Source organism: Cyrtonyx montezumae, unplaced genomic scaffold (assembly GCF_038088225.1).
Source record: "Cyrtonyx montezumae isolate F1298 unplaced genomic scaffold, pur_monq_1.0 scaffold_18, whole genome shotgun sequence".
In the NCBI taxonomy this organism is placed as follows: domain Eukaryota; kingdom Metazoa; phylum Chordata; class Aves; order Galliformes; family Odontophoridae; genus Cyrtonyx; species Cyrtonyx montezumae.
The window spans coordinates 8,459,751-8,481,548 of NW_027071914.1; the positions used below are offsets into that span (position 1 = coordinate 8,459,751).

At 48.6% G+C, this 21,798-nt stretch overlaps 1 protein-coding gene across 4 annotated transcripts in view; it reads left to right on the forward strand.

The window, feature by feature from the left end:
- The window catches only part of SH3PXD2B (SH3 and PX domains 2B), a 63,401-nt gene that overhangs the window by 26,404 nt on the left and 15,199 nt on the right, over positions 1–21,798 (forward strand). For all 4 annotated transcript variants that reach the window (XM_065734569.1, XM_065734571.1, XM_065734570.1 and 1 more), the window contains exons 3-5: positions 2,369–2,444; positions 11,954–12,030; positions 14,421–14,512. In XM_065734569.1, coding sequence (XP_065590641.1) covers positions 2,369–2,444; positions 11,954–12,030; positions 14,421–14,512 — 245 coding nt within the window. The remainder of the gene's footprint in view (positions 1–2,368; positions 2,445–11,953; positions 12,031–14,420; positions 14,513–21,798) is intronic.

Genomic DNA, 21,798 nt, shown 5'->3' on the forward strand with positions numbered 1-21,798 from the left:
ATCACATAGCTGGGAGCAGCTCTGGCTAAAGTCATTGTCAGGCACGTGTGCATGAGGAAGCTGCAGCCTGCATATCCGTGCCTTGGAGGCTTCTGGTACTCAGATCCTCAGCTTGCACTCAAAAATGAGAGGAGGGGAATGCTTCCAGTGACTCAGGGATTGCACTGCTAACAGCAATCAGATGTCAGCGTTTGTGACTTGTTTTGTTTTGCTCGTCCTGCACCAGTCACAAGCTCTGAGGAGCTCTTCCAAACAGGAAGAGTGGGGTTAGAGCAGTCAGACCCCGTGTGGCACAGTGCTGGGGCTCACGGGGCAGCAGGACTGTTGGGACATCCTTTGTTTTGAGAGCTGGTGGAAGAATGGGACATGACTGTATGCCCGAGGAGCTCTTTGCTGCACTCACTAATATTTATAGTGGAAAGAAGCTGTAAGCACAGTGTAGTGTCATCCTGGTTTTGAGATGGCTTGTTTTCATTTTGAAGAGAATATTTGAGAGATTTTTTGGTTTTCCTGTTGTGTTTGGGGACCTTCTTTAGTTTTTATTTTAATCACAGTGTAGGAAAAGCACCTCTTTCCTTCTGCCCCTTCTTCACCAAACCTCAGGAATTTTATCCTGGTACATTTGAGAGACAGTAAATAAAATATTCAAGTTTTGCATGTGCCAGAGCTGGGGTGCTGTATGAAGGGACTCAGTTGCATTGTTACAATACTTTATATAAGCTCGTGACTCACAGTTGAAGAACCCACAGCCATTAGCTAGGAGCAGATGCCCTCTTTAAGTGTGGAAAAATAGGTGCCAAAGATCAAGAGCCATGAAAACCAGGGAGCCAGGCAGGAGGACCTGCCCCAGGGCTGCAGGGACTCCAGTCCCTGGCCCTTTGTGAGCATGGGGAATGGCTTCCCAATGTTTTGTGGCCAAGGAGGAGGCATGAGGGAGCATAGCTTGTCTGTCTGTCCACTCAGAGCTGCCCTCCTTCCTTCCAGGCTGCTTCAGGGCTGCCCACAGACATCTCTCGTGGGGGCACCATGGGATGGATGCCTGTCTCCCTAGTTGTGTTGTTTCCTCTTTGCTTTAAATATTAATTGTGCCAAAGGAGAATGAATGTATTGGCTTTGTAGATGCTTAGGGCAGTTCCTGGGCAGATTGTCTCCAGTGCTTCCATAAGTGTTTAGTCATTTATGTGGAGTGCAGCAGGCTCAACAGGAGAGGGTAAAACCAACTTTGGATACCCTGGGGACCAGGGAGCTCTTTAGGTGATGGGAGACTGCTCAGATCCATGCCCCAGAGGAAACAAGGGAGAGCTTGCATCTCCATCCCATTCCTTCCAAAGTAGAGAGTAGCGAAGCTGCAGGATGGGTGGATGAACACAGAGTCGTTAAGATTGGAAAAACCCTTCAAGACAGTCTAATCAAACCATCATCCCACCCCCCACCATGCCCACTCACCCATGTCACTGAGTGCCTCATCTCCATATTTCTTGTACACCCCCAGGAGCAATGACTCAACCACCTCCTTGGGCTTTCCGTTCAAATGTGTTACCACTCTTTTTGAGATGAAATTTTTCCTTACGTTGCACTGTTAAATGCAAAGTCCAGTCCTAATGGTGTTTAACAGCAAGGCCACACAAGGAAAGTGCTACAGATATGAAGATCCTTCTGGAATCTGTTGTTAAGATCAGTGGCAGCTGCAGGCGGGTTGCATGCATGCCCTTGAAGCACCGGTGTGAACTCCAAACAGACACCAGCAAGAGTCAGAGTTGTCTATCACCTCCTCACCTCCATTTGCCAACTGAGCTTAACTGCATTTTCTGTGCATTTGCATTCAATCAGGAAATTATTTGTTCAGCGCTGAAACTCTTTAAAACCAATCTCTGCAAATTGTGTAGCACAAAGCGTTCTCTAAAGTTGACATTACTTTACAGTCTTTCAGGCAAACATGAGTTTGTGCTCTGGTTCCAAGCCAGCCATAGCCCAGGAGCTCTGTCAGTGATGTGCTATGCTTGAGCTAATAAGCCTAAAATGCAGCTATTTTGTGGAGCTTCTCAGCTCTAATGGCTGAGATTCATCGGTATGACGCTTTGTAATTGCAGAAATGCAGGTGATGTTAGTCACCCATGCTGGGCCAAATGATAGTGGTGAGCACAGCAGTGGTGAGAAGTGACTTGAAAATAGTAGAAGTAACAGTAAAAATCCTGTGCTTCTGGCACTTGGTGTTGTGCATGGCCATACCCTGGCTGATCGTGCTGTGTACAGTGTCTCAGGACGCTGCTGGTTTGGAGAACAGTCTTAGCCTCCTCCTGGGGGGAGAAAGGTTTTGCATTGTGTACAGATTACCTTTGAATCACCTTTCTTGCTTTTCTTTTTCTAGATGCAAATGCTGGACAAGTTTCCGATGGAAGGAGGGCAGAAGGACCCCAAGCAAAGGATCATCCCCTTCCTGCCAGGTAGGAGAGTGCAGTCCTGCAAAAACCGTTCAGGGTTTGGTGTGGCTGTGAGCTTTATCTCAGTACTGTGCCCGTTAAAACATCTGTGTTTGTTAGCAGGGTATGCAGTGGGTGTTAAACCTCTTCCCTCTCTCTCCAGCTAGCATTATTGGGTGACATCAGCCTCTTGCACTGCCTCTGCCAGGAGCAGCCCTGCAGCAGTTTGCAGGAGGGGCACGGCACAGGGCTGAGCACAGCGTGAGGCTCCCCAGGAACTGCTCATGTGCTGTATTTCCTGTCCTGTCTAATTCGAAGGGATGTCCAGAGAGGAGGAAATGACAATTGAATTCCACATGTTAAATCAAACTGATTGACAGCCTCAGCTTCCTCCCATGGTGTTTGGGGTTGCTCAAAGGAAGGAATTCTGTGGTATGACACGTGCCCTCCAGCCCGACGTGCTGCTGAGGATTTTGTGTGCCCAAGTAACAGATGCAATGGCCCGTTTCAAACTTTGTGGTGCAGGGGATTGCTTGTGGCTGCCCTTTGAGGCTGATGGTATGGGGGGGAAAAAAAAGCCCTAATGTGCCATGCAAAAATATCCGAGCTGGGGGCACCCTGGGAGTCTTTCATACATCCATAACTAATGGGTTTGACCACAAAGTTGTCCTTACCCCCTTCCACAAGTAGCTAATGGGCACATTTAGAAATGTCACGGTACCATAATCACTTCCAGTGACTGTCAAGCTCATTTAATGTAGCCCTTTGTACTGTGTTCTGCCTCCTGGCTTTTTGAGAAATACAAAGCATTCAGTGGGGTTTAGTTTTCTCCGACTGGCACAAAGAAAGTCATTTACACCCCGCACTGAGTAAGGGAATCTTGTCTGGATTTCCCACAGGGGGATTTGTGATTCTGGCTTGTCCTTGAGCTGTAGCATCAGCAAAGCACACCTAACATTAATACAGAGGAAGAACCCTTGCTGCACGACTACTCCTGCCAGCAAACTAAATTGCCAAAGGGCATAACTTGGAAAAATTGGACTTAGGGTTTGGCTAAGCTATATTTACAAAAAATTATCACCAAAATGCTGCTATTTTTGGAAGGTAACATTAGGCTCAGGTGGCCTGTTTGGAGCCCTACTTTTGCAGCACACTCATCAATATTTGTTTCTTCTTCTTCGTGCTGAAATATTTTTGCTTTGCTAAGAGGCTGTGTTTTCCATTGGAGGAAGAAGGGGGTTGAAGTTGCTGGAAGAGTAAAGCCTGAGTGTTGTGTGATAAAGAGCTCGGGGAAGTTAACGATGACCATGCTCTGTAGGAGCTTGTGTATTTCGTCTGTGAAGGTATTTGCCCTTTTGCTCTAGTCCCCTTTTTGCAACAGGATTAAATAATACAGCTTCCCAGTTTGCTTGCAGCAAAACCAGGACTTTACCAGTCTGTGCAAGGGGTGCTGCCATCTCAGTGAGCTCGGTGCACAGCCGTGGGTCTCTCTACAAAATGCAGCTCTTGCATGCTCCAACTTGGAGATTTTTGATTATGTTCAGCTTCAGAAAACTGCACTTTTCTTCCAGTCCCATTTTGAGCAACGTTGTTAGCATCTGAATTTCATTACAAGTAGAGATTTGGCTCCGGAGGCTTACTGAAAGCGTGCTGCTGCCTGGGAGATGGTTGTAGAGCAGTGTTAGACGCTGTGGCCACTGAAATTCTCCAGTGTCTCCTGTGACCCTGTGCCTTGTGCAGTTCTGCCTTTCCTGGCAAAGCCCTCGACTTCCCAAACTTGGGGTCACCACCACCACCATGACGGGAGGAGGTGCCACCTGGGTTCGTTCATCAGGCTGCTTTCCTGGAACTGGAGTACAACTCCATGACTGCTCATAGTTACAGCATCCAGCCCAGAGGAGCTCTGTTAGCTTTGTGTCACTTTGTTTTGCTAGTGCTATTTGTTTCGAGGATTTGCTTCTTGGAAATTTCTAAAGGTTCAGGGACTTTTGAAGTGTATCAGAAAACACTTTTGTAAGTGTGAGTCTTTCAGCTCACTCAGCTCTTTTGAAATGAAGCCATAAAGCTGGGAACTCTGAAGGGGTGTGGAACCAACTGTAGTGTTTGAGGAGTTTGAGGCCAGGGTTGTCCCTTCCCAGGTGTAAGCTCCATGTTCCTCCATAGTAGAGCTTGGTTGGGTCGGGTTCAGCCTCACTGCAGCTGCAGCACTGTGCCTGGAAAGCCTCTGCTGCCATATAGGGGAATCTGAAGTGGACTCTTGGCTACTTCTGCTGGCTTTGAGTCACCAGCACAGCCTGCCCAGCATCGTGTGGTGTTGAGGATGGCCCTTTGAAACAGTGCTGGCTGCACCCAGCCCCTGCATGGGATCGCCTGTGGTCCCTGGGGCAGAGCCAGGAGCCACTGGTGGGAATGGAGGGAACGAAGGCCCCAGGGGATGCTGTGCCTGCAGGATTTGTCCCTGCCTGCAGGACTTCCCGCTAAGGGTTACGTGTTTGCTGGCTGGGGAGATGGTGGGATGGAGACCCCAGGAAAGAATGAAATAAGAAAACAAATGAGCTCAGTTGGGTCCGTTGTGTAAGGGCTGCGCCAGATCTTTCAGGAAACAGCTTTTATAAGGAGAGCAGAGCCTTCCAAACACTGTACAGCCCAAGTGGCCTGGAGCTGATCCTGGCCAGCCTGCTTCACTGGAAACGTGAATCAGGCAAGGAGGGGTTGCCTGAGGCTGAGCTCACTTTGGCTGTAAAATTGCTTTTTAGGAAGCTTTAGCTACAGACAATAGCAAACTCCCAATAAAGGAGAGGGAATAGGATTTGGAGGGATCATTTTAAAAAGCAGAATGATACCTCTTTTCTACTCTCTTCCCAGCCTACTAACCTGCTTGGCATAGGTGTCACTGCTACCACATCCTTCAGGGCTTTTCTCCCAGCGGTGAGGTTTTTAGCAGTTCCCCACAAAGGCCTTATGATGGAGATGGAAGACAGCTCATCCCTTGTCCAGCTGTGGTACCTGACTTTCCCCAGTCCCACTGCATCTGCTCAGAGCTGGAGGTGGGCGAATATCCTAAATACTCTTTTCTGTTGTAGCTAGATGGGAGCCTCTGCCATTGCAGTGTTGTGTGGAGAGTCCCGGGCTGATTTGCAGCCCACAGTCTGTACAGCTGCCTATTCTGTAGAGTTTCAGTTGATCCTGCTGATGTGCAGTGTTACCAAAAGCATAGTCCAGTAGGGAAGCAGTTGTTCTGCTTCTGACCTTTGAGCTGTCTTTAAACAAACTGTCTTGTGCTTTAGCAGGGGTGTTGGACTCGATCTCTTGAGGTCCCTTCCAACCCCTACAATTATTCTGTGATTCTCTGTTTTTCTCCATCACATGGCTCTGCAGGCCCTAGGTTCAGTGCCTTTGGAAGCGTGTTGATTCAGGGAACTCTTGCATCTCTTGGTGGCCTACTCTGTTGATGATTTGCAGAAGTGCTTTCAGGAAGATTTTGAGGCATCTTTCCATGCAGTTTCGTTCTCTTTCTCATGGACAGCAGCTGCTGAGTCTGATGGAACAGCCAGAATTCACAAGGGAGAGGCTGCCTTTCCTCCTCCTTTTTGTTCCTTTCAACCATTTCTTTTATCAGAGATCTTTCTTCTCTTTTTTATTCCTTCAGTAGGAATGGTAATGAGGCCATTGCTGTCCTGCAAGTAGCAGGGAGCATGGAAGCCAAAATACTGGGGTTTGCAGCAAAGCAAAAAGAAGAAAAATGGAGAAGAAAAAGCATCTTCCCTTGCACCATCAAACGAATCCAGCAGCACCCTGAAGAGCTTTACTGTTTTAGTGTGGACCAGAATTCCTATTTATGTACCCACAGGAGCCTCAGGTGCTCCCCCCTCTCTTTTCTTCCATGGATGTGTCATCTCTTCAGATCCATTCTTCTGGCCATCTCACCCTATTGCTGAGGCTTTGCCAAACAGATGCTAAGTACAAGGCTTCTGGAAATGCTGTCTCCCACGCCTGCTTCCCCATCCATCCTAGGAATAGCCTACATCACTGGCTGCTCTGTCGGCTGGGTCTAATTATGTGTACCTTTGGGGCTGCCTTTTTTTTTCCCTTTTTTCCTTCAAAGTGAGTTGGGAACCTGTGCCAGGGAAAATCTGGATGTGATTTGAAAGGTGCAGAGAAGTGAATTCTTTCCGAAGCAGTGGGGTGGGGGGAGTCCTTCGGGGCAGAGCGAGAGGAACAGACGTTTTTCCAGTCTCAAAATCTCTGCCTTCTCTTATAGCTGTGATCAGCAGGGTGATGGCTTCCCTGCCCCTCCAGCTTGCTTGAGATCCAGTCACAGCCTCTGGGTCAAGAAGACCCTCAACTGTTTTGCTATGAAATTCCTCTCCATCCCTTCTTCTGCTCCTTGCTCCTGTCTGCTTTGCCTGGAGAATTCCCATGGACAGGAGTAACCAGCACAGCTCTCCTTCCCTACCTGTTTGCTTGGAAAGATTGATCCCTCCCGTGGGCTGCCTGCTCCATCTCGTACCACATGGAAACCCATGTCCTTATCAGTTCTTTCCCCTAGCTCTGTTCTGATGCTGTGCAGTCCTCAATGAATCAGCACCGTATCACTCCCCACCCCCTCTCTTGTGCTCCTGCAGTGCCCTTTGCTCTCAGTCCATCAGATAAAGCAGCTGTGATTATCCACAATGGATTGGTTTTCTTTTCTAGTCCTGACTCCAGATGGTTTTTGTGAGCAGACTGTGTGTCTTCAGCAAGGCTTCCCTGACTGGACCCAGATGCCAGCTCTTCTGCGTGGGGGCAGAGCTCATGCCCTCCAAGTATCCTCCTGCTCCTGTCCAGCTGGTTGTGGAACAGCCCAACAGTGTTATTTCTGCTGTACCATATTTCTGAGCCCAGTGCAGCTTAAAAGTAGAGGGACAACCTCTGCTCCTGAGAGTTTCCTGCTAGGTGGGGAGTAAGAGATTATTCCCCTGTGTCCTGGCTGCCCTGTGTTGTTGAAGGTTACAGTGGGGTTTTGTTGGGGGGATTGCAGGACATGAAGCTTTTAAGGAGGGATTTGAAAGAAACCATGCCAATGGCATGACCGTATTTCCAGGAAAAGTCCCTCGGGTGATGGGACAGAGCATGAAGATGCTCACTTAGTAATCTGTCAACTTGGATATGGAATGAGACAAGCAGAAACCAGATTCGTGCTTCAGACCATCTGGAAGTGAAGATACCTCTTCTACCTTTGAGTGCATCATCTTTTGTTGTCCCATGCATGTCCCCTCATCCCTGGGCACATGTATGGCTCTCTTTGGGCAGCCAGCCAGCAGCTTACGGTAACTGATGGCAGTGACATTTGGAAACTGCTGTATAATTGGTAGCAGAAGATGCTCTCTACTGTGTTCAGCTCTTCTCTTTGCTGCCCTGGCTCCAGCCACCAGTACTGGTGGGTGGAAATTGGCAGGGAAGACTCAGATGGGTGTGAGGATAAGGGAAGTCACTGCCTTGGATGTGTGCTTCTTGGTCCCCTGGGGAAGGTGGAGAGCAGAGGGATCTGGGAGGCAGCCAGCACAGCACTGGGCTGTGTTGTGGGAATGCATGATGCTCACGGGGATGTGTTGGATGGATTTGCTGCCTATCCATCATGTTGGGTGAATTCCTGACAATGTGTGGTGTACCTCTGGCCATGGTGGGTGGAAATGAGTGGCAGTACTGCAGGAAAAGGAATGTCCCCGCAAGAGAAGGGGAAGAAAGGAGGAATGCATCTACTCAGAGCTCTGTAACCATGGAGCAATGTGCCCCTGGAGGTTGTGAGCTGTGCTCACTGATAGAGTCTGAAAAGAGCGACAAGGCACTCGGTGGTTTTCCAGGCTTCCCTCTCAGCAGGGCACAGAACAGTATTGGCTCCCTCCTGTCTGCTGAGAGCTTAGAGCTGGGAAAGAGGAAATGGAAGAACTGGAACAAAGTGAGCACCAGAGTGATCAGATTGTGTCAGCAGGTCAGACTGGGAGGGAGAAGAGGTCAGGCAGGGCAAGGAGAAGGAGCAGGAGGAGTGCCTGCAGCTGGCATCAAGTGCCCTTGGCAGTTCTCCCCTTTGGTGAATCCCCTGCCCAGGGCTGCCCCTCATTGGGGTGTTTGTGGGGACAGGGTGCAGCTGGGGACACCATGACAGAGGTCTTTCCTTTGTCCTGACTGCTTCTGTGTTATGCACAGAGCACGAGGTGGATGCTGGAGAGCCTGGCACAGACAGCTGAGTACTTTGGTGAAGTTTGATTTTGGCTTTGATGCCCTGTTGATGTGAATATTTATGGTGTTTTACTTCTTTCTAAATGAAACTAATCCTTGTTGCTTCGGAGCAGTCCTGTAATGATCAACCATTCTGCATTGCTCAGTTCTCCCCAGCAGCTGCAAACAGCCAATAAGTGTGTGAATGTGGTATCAGGTGTAGGTGGAGATGCAGGTAGGGAGCATCCTCCTGCTCTTGTACTGAAAACTAGTGAAAAGAGACTTCATTTGCTTTGATTTCTATGGAGTTGCTTATATTTCAGCTCTCTTTACAGTTTCATTTCCTCTAACTTTAAAGGATGGATTGTGCTAGTCAGATTTCTCCAGTTAGAATACTAATTAAGAATAATAATGCTGCCAGGTTACACTTGAAGAACATATGCTTGCAAGACACCTAACTTCTGCTGTGAAACAAATACATATCAAACAAGGCAGGTGTGATTCTTCAGAGCAACTACAGTGTTAGTAAGGTAACGTAGCACTTCACAAATGTATTCACTGGGATAAAGTGTATGTTAAACTGAAGAAAAACACTTCCTAAATTGTTGACTTGTTTGACATATTCCCAGGTGATAAAAAACCTGCTCACAGCTTTGTGTCCATGAAGGGCATTTTCCTGCGTTGTCTTGTGTGGTGACATTTCTTGTGCAAATGAGGGAGACTCATTGGTCTGTTTGTGCGTGCATAACACTGCATGCAGGTTAACGAAAATAAAACCATTTCTAAATGCTGGAGATGTGGCAGGAGTGAGGAGGTGGTGGAGATTGCAGCAGCAGTTGGTGAGACGTGCAGGATTGCCTTCCTTCATGTTGTCCCAGTTGTTTTCCTCATGCTGGGGCAAGGAGGGATGCAGGCAGGACATGAATAACACCACACACTTCTCTTGCACTGTATGGTCTTCAGCCATGTGAAAGGCCCCAGTGGCAGCACTCTTATTCCCATTTTGAAGGTATGGTTTATAGAAAGTGTGCCCAGGAAAATGTTGCATCTCATTGACCCAGGAGGGAAGCAATTTCCTGCTCTCTCTTGCTTTTCAAGTAAAGGATTTAGACAGCTGTATTTGGCAGCACTGGAGGGCCTGCAATTATGTTAATTAGACATTTTGATGGGAAAACAGCTTTCTGTTAGAAAATAAACTTCATTGTTGAAGAATACTAGATGCAGAGCCAATCAAGCGACGAGCTGGGTTTCCTGCTGTTTCATATGCTCTGTGCCTGGGCTAATTTAAGATCACTTCAGTTGTTGTGATGTATTTATCCCCCCATAACTATATTCTTTTTTATTATTATTCGCTAGCATCTGTTTGTTAAACATTTAAATATTCCCACACTCAGAGTGTGTTATTTTAGACATTTATAATATGCACACCCATCAGTGATTTTGGCAGACCTAAGAACTAAACAGCCACTCTTTACAATTGGCAATAAAACTACTCCGATCCATTCGTCTTTTGAAAAATCATCAATCATTCAAATAGAAATATATGCAGCAAATACGCCATGACTGCAGATGACAAAACTGTTGAACGTTTGTTTTTCTGATGGAAAATCATTGCTATCAAGTGAGGGAGCTCCGGCCTGCTTGCAGCTCCCTTTTCCCTCCTGGTCGTTCCAGACAACTTCTGTTCCCAGACTATTCACCCTTCTAAAAGACAGATCGAATGGAGGGGGATTTTTATTTTCCACTGAATCACAAAGGCTGCCAGACTTGGCTGTGGCGGGCTGCAAGATGGAATGCATTTCAGACAAGAGTATTTCCCACTATGAATGTCTCAGCCCTTCGCTGTCAGTGGAACATAAATGAGGAGCAATCCTGGTATGAGCAGTCTGACCCTTGGAGTTTCACTCGAGGGCAAGCACGTACTGAGTGTGATTGCTGTGTGCTCCCTTTGAGAACCCAGTCTTGAAGGTATTCTGCATTAACTGAACCTAATAAGAGATTTGGCTTCTCCATAGTGTTCTCATTCACACTCTTTGTGGGCTGAAATTGGGTTGTTTTAGTTCCTCTCTACTTAAAAAAAATGTGTTGGCAGGCTGCACAAATCATGCACATTGGAGTCGGGGTGGTGGAGGGTATTAAAGCTGTGATAGGCATGGGGCTGTTTTAACCCATCCTGTTCTCAGGTAGCATGGTAGCATCCAGCCCTGATTCCAGTGCTGCCATGGCTCCTGGCAGGGCTTGCTGGAGGGGTTGAGGAGAGCCACAGCACAGGGAAGGGCTCAGTGACTTTTCAGAGTGCTTTCCCATTTTGCGGTGTTGCATTGCTGTTTGGCTTCTGATTTACCTGCTTGATAAATGAAGGGGCTGTTACATCAGTTACGGTTTGGTGGTGGGGTCAGAAACCCATGTAGGGACAAAAAGAGACATAGGTAGAGGAGCTGTCAGAAAGAACTTGTGGGAACTTTATTACTCCCTCCCAAAACGCAATTTTTTCATGTTCTGTTGCAGAAGTGCCAGTGTAGGTTCATGGAGCACTGAAAGTCTGAAATCCCACCACATACCAGTGCTTTTGATCACGGAGTCTCCGTGTGTATCTGTTTCACTGTCCACTAATGGCTTTTGTCTCATTAAAAGCCAGAGGAGCTGTTCTCTGTGAAAGCAGCTTGAAGCACTTAGGACTCATTAGGCTTCAAAGGAAACAGGGCCGTACCACAAGCAAGAGTGGAGGAGGCGGAGTGGCAAGAGGATCCCATTAATGGAGAACAAAAATAAACCCCAGACAGGAAGGAAAATCCTATAGGTCTGACTCAGGGCTGCAGTCCCGACGCTGTGGCTTCAAGGACCGATTCAACACTGGAGCTACACGGGGAGAACCCCCTGGTTTGGCAGCTGCCCACGCTGGAGCTGAGTGCTGTGAGTGAACCCAGAGCCTGTAGTCAGCAGTGGGGACAGATGTCCCTGTTGCAGAAGTCCCTGTTGCAGGGATGTCTGCCTCTCTGGCCAGCTGGGGTTTGTCAGTGGGCTTGTCCACCCACAATGTGCTTGCCAGCAGGCAGTAAGGTATCAGGCATGTGTTCCTCCTTCGTTGCCACACTGGTGAGGGGAGATAGGGATGCACTTTGCTGGTAATTGGTTCCTCTTCTTCTACTTAAACGTGCTTGCCGTTGTAAATATACTTCGTTCTAACATGGGATTTAATGCACAGGAGGGGAACATGCTATAGGTACAATGCTTTTTGTGAGATGCATGAGGAAAAGGTCCTGATGAAGTGATTCAAAAGAGCGTCCCCAAGCATTGCATTGACCTGCTCTTTCCTTTTGTCTCCCCCATTTCAGGGAAGATCCTCTTCCGCCGGAGTCACATCCGCGATGTTGCAGTCAAGCGCCTGATACCTATTGATGAGTACTGCAAGGTAAGGGAAGATTTCTAGCAGCAACCAAAGATGAAACCACCTTGATCAGGCTCACTCCTGTCTTTCTGATAGTATATAAAGGCACTCCACTACTGGCAGAATGCAGAGGGTAAGCTCTCTGTCTCACCATCAGACCTTTTCAGTAATGAAAACCCACCCACTGGTCAAGCAGAAGCAAGAGACAGCTGATTGTGACCTTTTTCTAGTAGGGCTGAGGCAGTTTCATCCATGTGCAAGACTGTGCTAAGGTGTAAAGCAGATTGTAATGTTAGAGCAGGTTGGGCTTGCTTTTTTGTGTCGTTTGGTTTTTTTTCTGGGAAAAATAAAGTCCACTGAAAATTATTTCACATGATTCATACCACATCTCACCACGTCAAAGAAGGGCACTGATACTTACAGCAGCCACAAGATGGTCTGGAAGCAGGAGTGATGCTTCCAAAATCTGTTATGAATACTGTTGAATGCATATATACAAAGACTGCAAAGCCTGAGGGAGAAGATGGGGAAACAGTGAAATGCTTGTCACGTTCTGTAGGAGTGGGAGGCGTAGCGGTGACTTTGCATGGTGGGAGGAACTATGGATCTGGGGACTCAGCCAGACCTAGGAGAAGGTTGTGTGGCTGCAGGAGCAACTACAAGGGTAAAGGTGAATTAATGAAGGGGTCTTGACATCTGTGCTGTGGGGATGCAGGTGAAAGCCATGGAGGGCAAGAATGGCAGCTGACAGGAGAGTGATGGAGATGGAGTGCAAGGTGAGCTTGGACCTGTGAGGTCCAAACAGAGTGGCACCAGGAAGCTGGTGGTGCAAATCACTGCTTGGCTCCAGCCAAGAATCATCAGCCCCTTGTCATCTGAGTCACTAAAATGCACCAGCTCCACGCAGACACACACAGTCGTAAATTTAATTTTTGAGAAGGTCCCTGAGTGAAAAGATGCTGCAGCTGTCTGTTTCAGAACGATGCCATTAATGGTATAAAATATAATGAATCCATTTGACTTAACAACTGGAACGTAATGGCTGATGTTATATGACCCACTTAGAGAGCTGCTCTCTCCTCCTCACGTTAATGCATTGCTAAGTAAAAAAATGCACACTGAGCCTGGCCTTCCAGTAGCTGCTGTTAACCATAAAGCTGCTGCTGAGCTCAAAGTGTGTGGGACCAAAGAGCTGCAGGATGAGCAGAGGGTCAGCAGGAGCAAAGACAGCTCCTCCAGGGCACATTGCACTACAGGACTCAGACCTGCAGTCCCAGCATGCTCCCCCTGCTCAGGTTATTGTTGCAGGGGGACATGGTGTGTTGGTGAAGAGCGGAAAAGCAGAGTCTCCCCTGGCCTGCTGAGTTGAGGGCTATACAAACCTGTTGTGAGTGGGTTCCAACAGGAAACTGCATAGCAAAGATTTTGCTTTCTTGCTGTCCCCTGATAGAGAAATGGTATAACTTCATTCTCTGGGAGAGCCCTGAAGAACGGATTCTGAAGCAGTGAGGTGTGTTTGTCTTCAGTAAATGACAAAACTGATTTGCTGTGATTCCAGCACAGAGCTGTGTACTGACGACCCTTTTCAGTTCTGTCTTTTTGGTGTCAGAGCCAGAAGTGGGACAGAGATCTTGTGTTCGTGGCTATGGCTGCAGCAGTCCTTTGGCCAGATGCATCCTGACATCTTGAGAAATGATCTGTGGGTCTTGCCTTCTGTCCTCCCGTCATAAGATGTTTTCTGCTATCAGAGGGTGTGGAGCCTTCTCCACACTGAAGAATCCACACTGGGAATTTTGGCACGGGAAAATGTCTAGATCACGGGATGCTTGGTGCTGGGGAGTGGCACCCCCATGGGGATGGCATCCATGCAGATCCTGTGCTTCGAGTAGCTGTTCCCTGCACAAAAAAGCCATGGAGTGAGTGGTTTTCTCTCTCCTGTCTTCCTCACATGATCTTGTTTGCAGCAGGGCTGTGATTAGTGGTCAGACCGTCTGCTGTGCTGGCAGTGAGTGATCATATGCTGAATGGCTGGAAGGCTTTTGGGGGCCAGCAACTAGGTCAGGATGGAGCCACATCTGATCTGTGTGGTAACCCCAGGCCTTTGCAGATGTGGCTTTGTCTCTGATACAGATTCAGTTTGCCCTCACTCCTTTTCTGAGACTGCTGTGACAGCAAATGGAGGGTCAAACATCTGCTTTGGGATGAGGAGCAGGGCTGCAGCCCTGCTCCATGATTTCAGATCTCCACTTGCATATCTGTTTCACTTTTTGCAGTCACCATCGCTGGTGGCTCTGTTCCTTCCAATCAGCACAGTGCTCCACAGAGCTGTGGCCCATGCCCCTGCACTCTGAGGCTCCTTGCTCAGGTGGCAGTGCTTCACATCACCAATGTCTCTGTTTCTGTTTCACCTGCAGGCTCTTATCCAGCTGCCTCCTTACATCTCCCAGTGTGAGGAGGTTCTGCAGTTCTTTGAGACCCGACCCGATGACTTGACTCCCCCAAAAGAGTAAGTTGGTTGGGTGGCTGCTGCCACCATGGTGGTGATGAAAAGCAAATTGCCTTCAGCTTGCCAGCATCCAAGAGTCCAACATTCCTTTACAGACCCTCCCAGGAGCCACAGATGTGGGATTTCAGTGCTTTCTTGGGGAGGGAACAAGGGTTGTGCAGCTCAGGTGGACACCCCCACTCCTGTTGTACCATCCTTGGCAGTGAAGTGCATACATCACTCTGGGACCCATCAAGTGTTGGTGTTCCCCTGAGCCCACCAGGCACAGCACTGCTTTCTGCTCATAGGATGCTGGTTTCAGAAACGTGGTCAGACTGAAAGCCTCGTTTCACATGGCAGTGCCCAGGCTGGGGCTACTCCGCCTCATTCAAGGGCTCTTTCCCTCAGCCATGTCTGTGAGCTCCATCCATAATCACTGCTGACTTTTTCCATGCAAAACATGTTTGCAAGGAATCTCGCGTGCCTTACGCAACCCTGTGTGGTTATAAGTCTTGTGACTATGAGCTGCCTTGGCCAGGAGCCACCCATCTCTTACTAATCACAAGCAGCATAAATCTGAGCAGCTGCTTCCATCTCCTGCTATGCAGCTCTCTCTTTATGCTGCTTGATGCAGCTTGTCCCATAGCTGACACTGTGCGCAGCTCTACTGAAGGTTGAGCAATGGAGGAGGCTTGATTAATTGTACAAGGGTAAGGCAGTAAATTGATTTGACATCATTCTGTATTGGAAGGGTGTGGAGAGAGATACAGGGATTTTGTTTTTCTCCTTTGAGCAGGAACATTAAGTCTTTCAGGTCTTTAGTGAAGTGTTATGCATGGTGGATTACATCTTCTCTCTGGGTTTTAGATTTTTTTTCATGTGTTTGCTTTAATTCCCCCCTTCCTCCATCCTTGTTTTCCTCCTTTGATTCCCCTTTCTTGGCCTGTTGTCATTTGTCACAGTCACTTGATGTGATTGGTCTGAGGGCCCTGCAGCCCATTAACTAATTGCATGCTGTCAGCCGGTCCTCTCATCCATCCTGCCCCGCTGTTGCTCAGCACTTAACCTGCCTTGATAGTTGTCCCTCAACAAAGACAGCAGCTCAGGGCAAGCAAGAGACACAAGAACAAAATGAGCTTGCGGGGACACTGGGTGGGGATGGGATGTGCTGCTCTCCTGGGAGCAGAGGTGAGTTTGCAGCTTGCAGAAAGACTCAGCAGGTAACTCTCCATTTGCCTCCAAGCTGCAAAGCGTTGCAGCATCTCAAGGACGTCTTTGTGGTGTTGCATATCCCAGCTTGAATGCCAGAGGGGTATTTATTAGCTACAATTCAGAACGCTAATTAATAAAAGTCCTTGGCTCTCTCCTTTGGGGAGATTGGTGGGAGCCCTTTCCCGAGCCCTGCACGCTGGTGTGCAGCCAGCTTACCAATAATGATACGGGAACGGTGATGGGTGGCTGGGCTGGATCAGACGTGATGGCGTGTCTGGGGTTTGGCCGGATGTCATCATTCATAAAGCGGATAAATACTTTTCTCCGGGAATTTGAAAGGGAGCCAGGAGAAGAAAAAAAAAAAAAAAAAAAAAGGCAGCTTTTATGCTGGGTGGCTGGAAGGTGGGAATGAGGGAGGAAAAAAAAGACTGGTCAGCATGCTCTGTGCCAAGCCAAGCCGCCGCTGATGTTGCACTGTGGCTGGGAGTGTTCCTGCTCCCCGTCCCTCAGTTTCCCTGGCTGATGACTGGGGACTGCCCCAGGTTTCAGCACAGAGCAGCAGATGGTGTTGGTGATGAGGATGAGCCCTTAGGTGCTGCTGGATCTGTCTTCTGCTTTCCTTTTCCTGGGGTAGGCAGTCGAGGATCCTCCTCGCTCGCTTCATGCTGAGATGTGAAGCCACTTTTAGAAGCTGCAGCAGACTGCAGCCTATGGATCTCTGTTTAACTGCAATGGGTGAATTAGTCCTTGGATGTGGCAGCCTTTGCAATGGAAAGAGGAGGGTGGACAGTCTCTGGGCTCCTCTGGTTTCTGTTTCCCCAGCACTGGAACTCTTCCTGGCTTTCCTTTTGCTCTCCTGCAGTGCAGCTTCCATACAGTGTCTGCTGGCGTTGAGCATGCCAGTAAAAGCCAGTCACCAGTTACCAACCTGAAAACTGTTGCTTTTCACAATCTTTCATTCATTTTTACAGCCTCTAGCACTGCTGTTAGCATGCACAAAAGGAGATAGAGGAGGAGGAGACTTGAATGGAGAGGGAAAGAATCAAATGCATCCTTTTTCCCCCACTGCTTCCAATTGGCCAGTAGATCACAGCCAAAAGCCAAGCTGAGACAGGAGTCTGCAGCACTCGAGGGGTGGAAGAGGGAGGTGAAGCCCTTGCTCCATCCCCTCTGCACACACTCACCAACTTCCCATCATCCTCCTTCCCAGAGGGACCACTTCAAACAGGAGTGGGCTGAGGCTGTGGTATTTCCACTGGCAGAGATGCTTAGTGGCTTTTGTGAGGTGGAGCTCTGTCCAGCAAGCTCTGGACTGAGATAACTCAGTGAGCCCACAGAGAGCTGCCCAGCAGTGGGTAGAGCAGGGCCATAATCTGGAGGTTCAGATTGAATTTGGTAAGAGGTGGCTCTGCAGAGCTGGAGTGAGGGAAAGAAAAGAAATGCTTGTGGAATGAGAAACATAGCAATCAGTGGGGCTGTGGAGTTTTTCTCCCCAGTGTTGTATGGAAGCCCTATGAAAGCCAGTTTCAAAGAAGAAAACTCATCACATTCCTGCTCGCTGCAGATCTCAGCAGGTCTGACCAGCAGCAGGATACTTGACTATTAAGGTGAGAAGTTGCTACGTGTGCCTCTCGCCCCTCAACCACACTTTTTCAATTTCAAGCAGTTTTTGACCACAGCAGAGAACTGCTGGGATAAGGCTGGGGACATCTGAGCTGCTGGGCACAAAGCCACTGCTGAGCCAAGGCATTCAGCTGCTCACCCACGGGAGCCCACGTTAACTCTGTAGTGCAGCAAGGTCCTGAGGGGCTCTTCAGTAATTGTCTGTACTGTACAAGTGAGGAGCAATGGGAATGGAGCTCTCGTGTGCTTCCCGGGGCTGTGGAGGTGAATTCCTTGTGAGAGGCATCTCGCAATAAAGGCTGTTTTCTTTCTTGTAGCTAGGCATCTTGTGTCTTGTGTAAGATGCTAAAAGTTATTGTTCTGAACCTTTCAGCACATGAACCCCCAATTGTTATCGGGTTTTTTCCAGCATAGGCATGCACCTTTGTAGAGCAAATTTATTATCTGTTGCCATGCCTAAAAGTTGTCCTCAGGCACCTCTCTGCACTCACTGTGGATTCATGATTTGAAAGCTGCTGGCTTCAGGAGATTACAGTGCCTCCAAAATATGTAAATTCCTCGTCCTTCTATAAAGCAGCTTTTCCCTTACATGCTGTGTGTGCCCCAGTCCAGTGTGTCCTCTAGAAAGGGAGGACAGGGCTGAAAGTGCACTGTGTGCTCCTTGGCCAGCATGCTGCTGCTGTGGGAGCAGTCCCTGCACCAGCTCCCTGAGAGACTTTTAAGGGATGGGCACCCTTAGAGCAGATGGTAGTGGAGGTGGGTACTCCCAAGTTGATCTGGCTGTCCTGTGTGCCTAGAGCTGTAGGCAAGCACAGTCAGGATGCATTCCTCTTGCAACCTGGCTGTTAACAGCAGCCGAAGCCCAGGACATTTGTAAAATAAATTCTTTTCCTCATATATGTGCAGGAACCTTCTGAGCTCACATCCGCGGCTTGCAGTCCTGCAGTTCTCCCAAACAGCCCATGGTTATGGAGGGGGATCTGGGAGTGTTCCAAGGGCAGTGCAGTTCTGCTGCTGGGGAGGAGGTCTGCAGGAGGTGCATGGTGAGGAGCTGGGGCACAGCCAGATGTGAGCGTGTGCTGCTAATCAGGTTATGCCTCCAGCAAAAGCTCAGCAGCCCTTCATGATTCCATTAATGCTGAGCTTCTGGTGCTGGGTGGTGAGGTGGGGGTGGCCATAGTGTAGCAACGGATCGCTTCTTGTATGCAGACTGAGGACTCCAGGCAGTCACTAGCCCCAGTATATCAGTGAAGGGAGAGCTGAGCCAAAATAAGAGTCAGGGCTGGTGAGATTTAATTGTGCCAGCTTGTCTCCATATGGGTGATTGAAAGGTCCTGCTTAGGGCTGCTGTGCCAGCAACCATTGGCAGGTGAAAGATTTGTGTTAAGTCCAAAGCACCAGAAGTCAATGCTAGACAAGCAAATTTCCATCACTGCAGTAGAAAGCAAATCTGTTCCTTTGCCTTATTTCCATAAATGTGAAGAGCAGACTCATAACTGATGTCTCCCCCAAAAAAGTCTCTTTCCTTCCTGCTCCCCTGGAGCTTTTCACCTGCTTACCTTTTCCTGTAATGGAGTTGTCCTAGGAGCAAAAGTTTTCCTCATCGTGCTCACGTGGTGTCTGAGGGGATAGGGGCTTGAACTCCTGGGCCGAGTGAGCAGGAATTTAACAGAAAAAGGAGAGCTCAAGTCCCTCAGTGGTTGTCCTGTGTAGGGATCTATTCCTTTTGCCCATAAACTCGAGCTCCCTGAGTCGACGGATGTTGGTTTGGATAAGGCTGCTTGTTGGTTTGTGGCTTTTGAGCTGTGTCCTGCTCTCCAGACAAATTACAGCTTGTATAAAGAATTGTTTGTTTTGCGGTGCTGCTGGTGCCTACGTGCAGATTCACCAGGAGCTCAGGCTAGACCTCAGCTCCAAAATAGAGGTCTCTGTCATTCTCAGCTGAGAACTGTCCTTTCCAGGTGACAGCAGAAAGAAATAGTAATGGGATTGAAGCCACTATGCATAAACATGGCTTGCTCCATCACAAGGTTCTTGCATGGACAGAGCACTTGATTTTCTGTGCTTACAGGGCACAGGACAGCCTCCTGAGCACAGAGGTTTGGCTCAGATAGCTCTCCAGCAGTTCAGCACAGGAGTGGTACTGGCACTGCAGTTTGGGGACAGGGGCCCCCTTTCAGTCTTTTGTGGAGCACTTCATGTATATCAGCTCTTAAACAAAGCCCTGTTGTAGCCCAGTTCTCGGCCAGTCTTGCTTGCATATACCTTGCTAAGACTCCTAACATCTCTATGCTTGTTGAATACTTACAAGCTGAGCTGCCTCCTGAGAGTTATATTTGATGGTTTATAGAAGGGCTTATTATTATTTACAAGAAATAGACTTCTCTGCAAGAAATGTTTTCTTGGAATGCTGATTTCAGACCTCTCTCATCTTGTTATTGATTGAGGGCTGCATGGTTGGCATTGCAGCAGCTGGAGTTGTCACCCTCGTGTTTGTGCTCCGCTGCCCCTTTCCCACTCTGCTGCTTGGCTGTGGGGCAGCACAAGTAGTGCTGAGGTCTGCAAGTGCTGTGTTGTGCCAGGGCCTTTGTCCCAAGACCCTTCTGTGGGGTCTTCCTCCTGTGAATCCCATTGCAAGGTGGGCTCTGCTGTGTGCCCAGCACAGCCACCTGCCTAATCCAGCAGCCACCACACCCCAGTGGTTGTTGGAAGTCAGGCAAGCTTGTAGCAGCTCTTCTCTAGGCACTGTTGTACCTTTCCTGGTTTTGTAATTAACATTTCATGCCTGAGTTACAACCTTGGAAGCCTGTAAAAACCTTTCCACAGCATCCTGAAGTAGGAGATTAAAGGCTTACACCTACATATTGTTGTAGAACAGGCTGCTTTTTTGGTTCCAAACCTGCCTGCCCGCAACCTTGTGTTCCTCATCTCCTTCCTATCACTGGTTCCAGGGAGATGCTGTCTGACACACTGCAGAAGATGGTGACGAGAAATCTGACTTTATTTTCCTAAAAAGAAAAAGTGACATTGAAAGTATTAACTGATCCTGAGTGTTCTCTACTATTAAAAGCTTCCTGTAAGGATTACACTTGGGGATTACTACGTTCCTGAATGATGCTGAACTGAGCCTACTGCACCCTAAAGCTATTTGGGTCAGTGTTTTGAGATTCTCATTACACAATAACCCACACCCTTGATGTTCCTAATAAGGAACTGGGAAAGTCGTGGGTAGTGGCTGGACAACTCTCCTGGGTGTTGCCTCTTGGAGAGCTCTGTGTGGCTGCTTGCTGGCACTTTGTCACTGTGTGCCTGTACCTTGCCCTTGTGCTGTGGCTGCCTGGTTCATCTGCACACTGTTGTGGGTGAGAGCTAGATGAGTTTCCCAGCAGCAGGCAGCATGGCCTTCTCCTCTGCTTCCTGTTTCCAGGAGGCTGTATGTGCACGCTGCTGCATGCCTTTCTCTGGTCCGTGGGGAATGGAGCAGGAGGAGATGCTGCCAGCAGTCTGTCGCAGTTTCCTGTCCTGTCTGAGGTCTTGTGCCCTCTGAGGTGGTGGGCTGGTGTTCAGAGCTGCACTTCTTTGTTTCTATGCCAGGAACAACCCGGCAGCAAATTGACATTGCAGCTCCTTCCTTGCCCCCTCACCCACACAGCAAAAGGAAGCAGGGGGATGAGTTACAGCAATAAGTGTAGCAGATGTCAAGGAAAAGCAGCAGCTCTTCCTATCAGCACAAGGAGGTGGTGCCCACCTGCTCTCATCACCCCATATTAGTGCAGCTTTTCAAGGCCATAGGGGCAAATTGTGTTAAAGTGTTGAGAACTCTTTTGTAGCAACATGGACCGCTGCAGTTGGAGCTGTGGACAGGGCTGGTGCATTTGTTTGGATTTCAGCCTGTTTTTGTGCCTTGGTTTATCATCTGTGATCGTGTGAGGTTTCTCTCAGTGCCTGTTTTCTTGGGTTCATTTGCTTTTTAATAATGTAATGCCCCATATTTTTTTTGTGCCTGAAGAGGATTGTGCCCAGGGTGTGAGGCTGTCCAGCAGCCATGCTTCTTATCAGCATTCTGATGTGAGCAAGAGCACAAGACCTCTGGTTTCTAATCCAACTCATCATCAGTGTGGCCAGTGCTGTCCGTAGTGCCTCCTTGAACCTGTAAAATGCTCCTGCTTTGTGTTCATCCTCTCAACACCACTTTAATGAGTTGTTCTGTTTTAAGGCATAAATGCTTGCCCTTTCCCCAGCCCTGCTTCCCACCCTTGTCCCCAAGAGAGGAGCAGGACACAGAGCAACTTCTGTATTTCCCTCTTGACATTCAAAGTGGTGTCCACTTCTTTGAGAACTGTGGACTGTGCTGAGGGGATTTGGGTTTCCCTCGTGCCTGGCTGCTGCCAGACCATCCTGGTCTGCATGTCTTTTCTGTGTGACGTGCTGGGAGTTGTGGCTGTCAGAGCAAGTCCCTGAGGAGCCAGGCC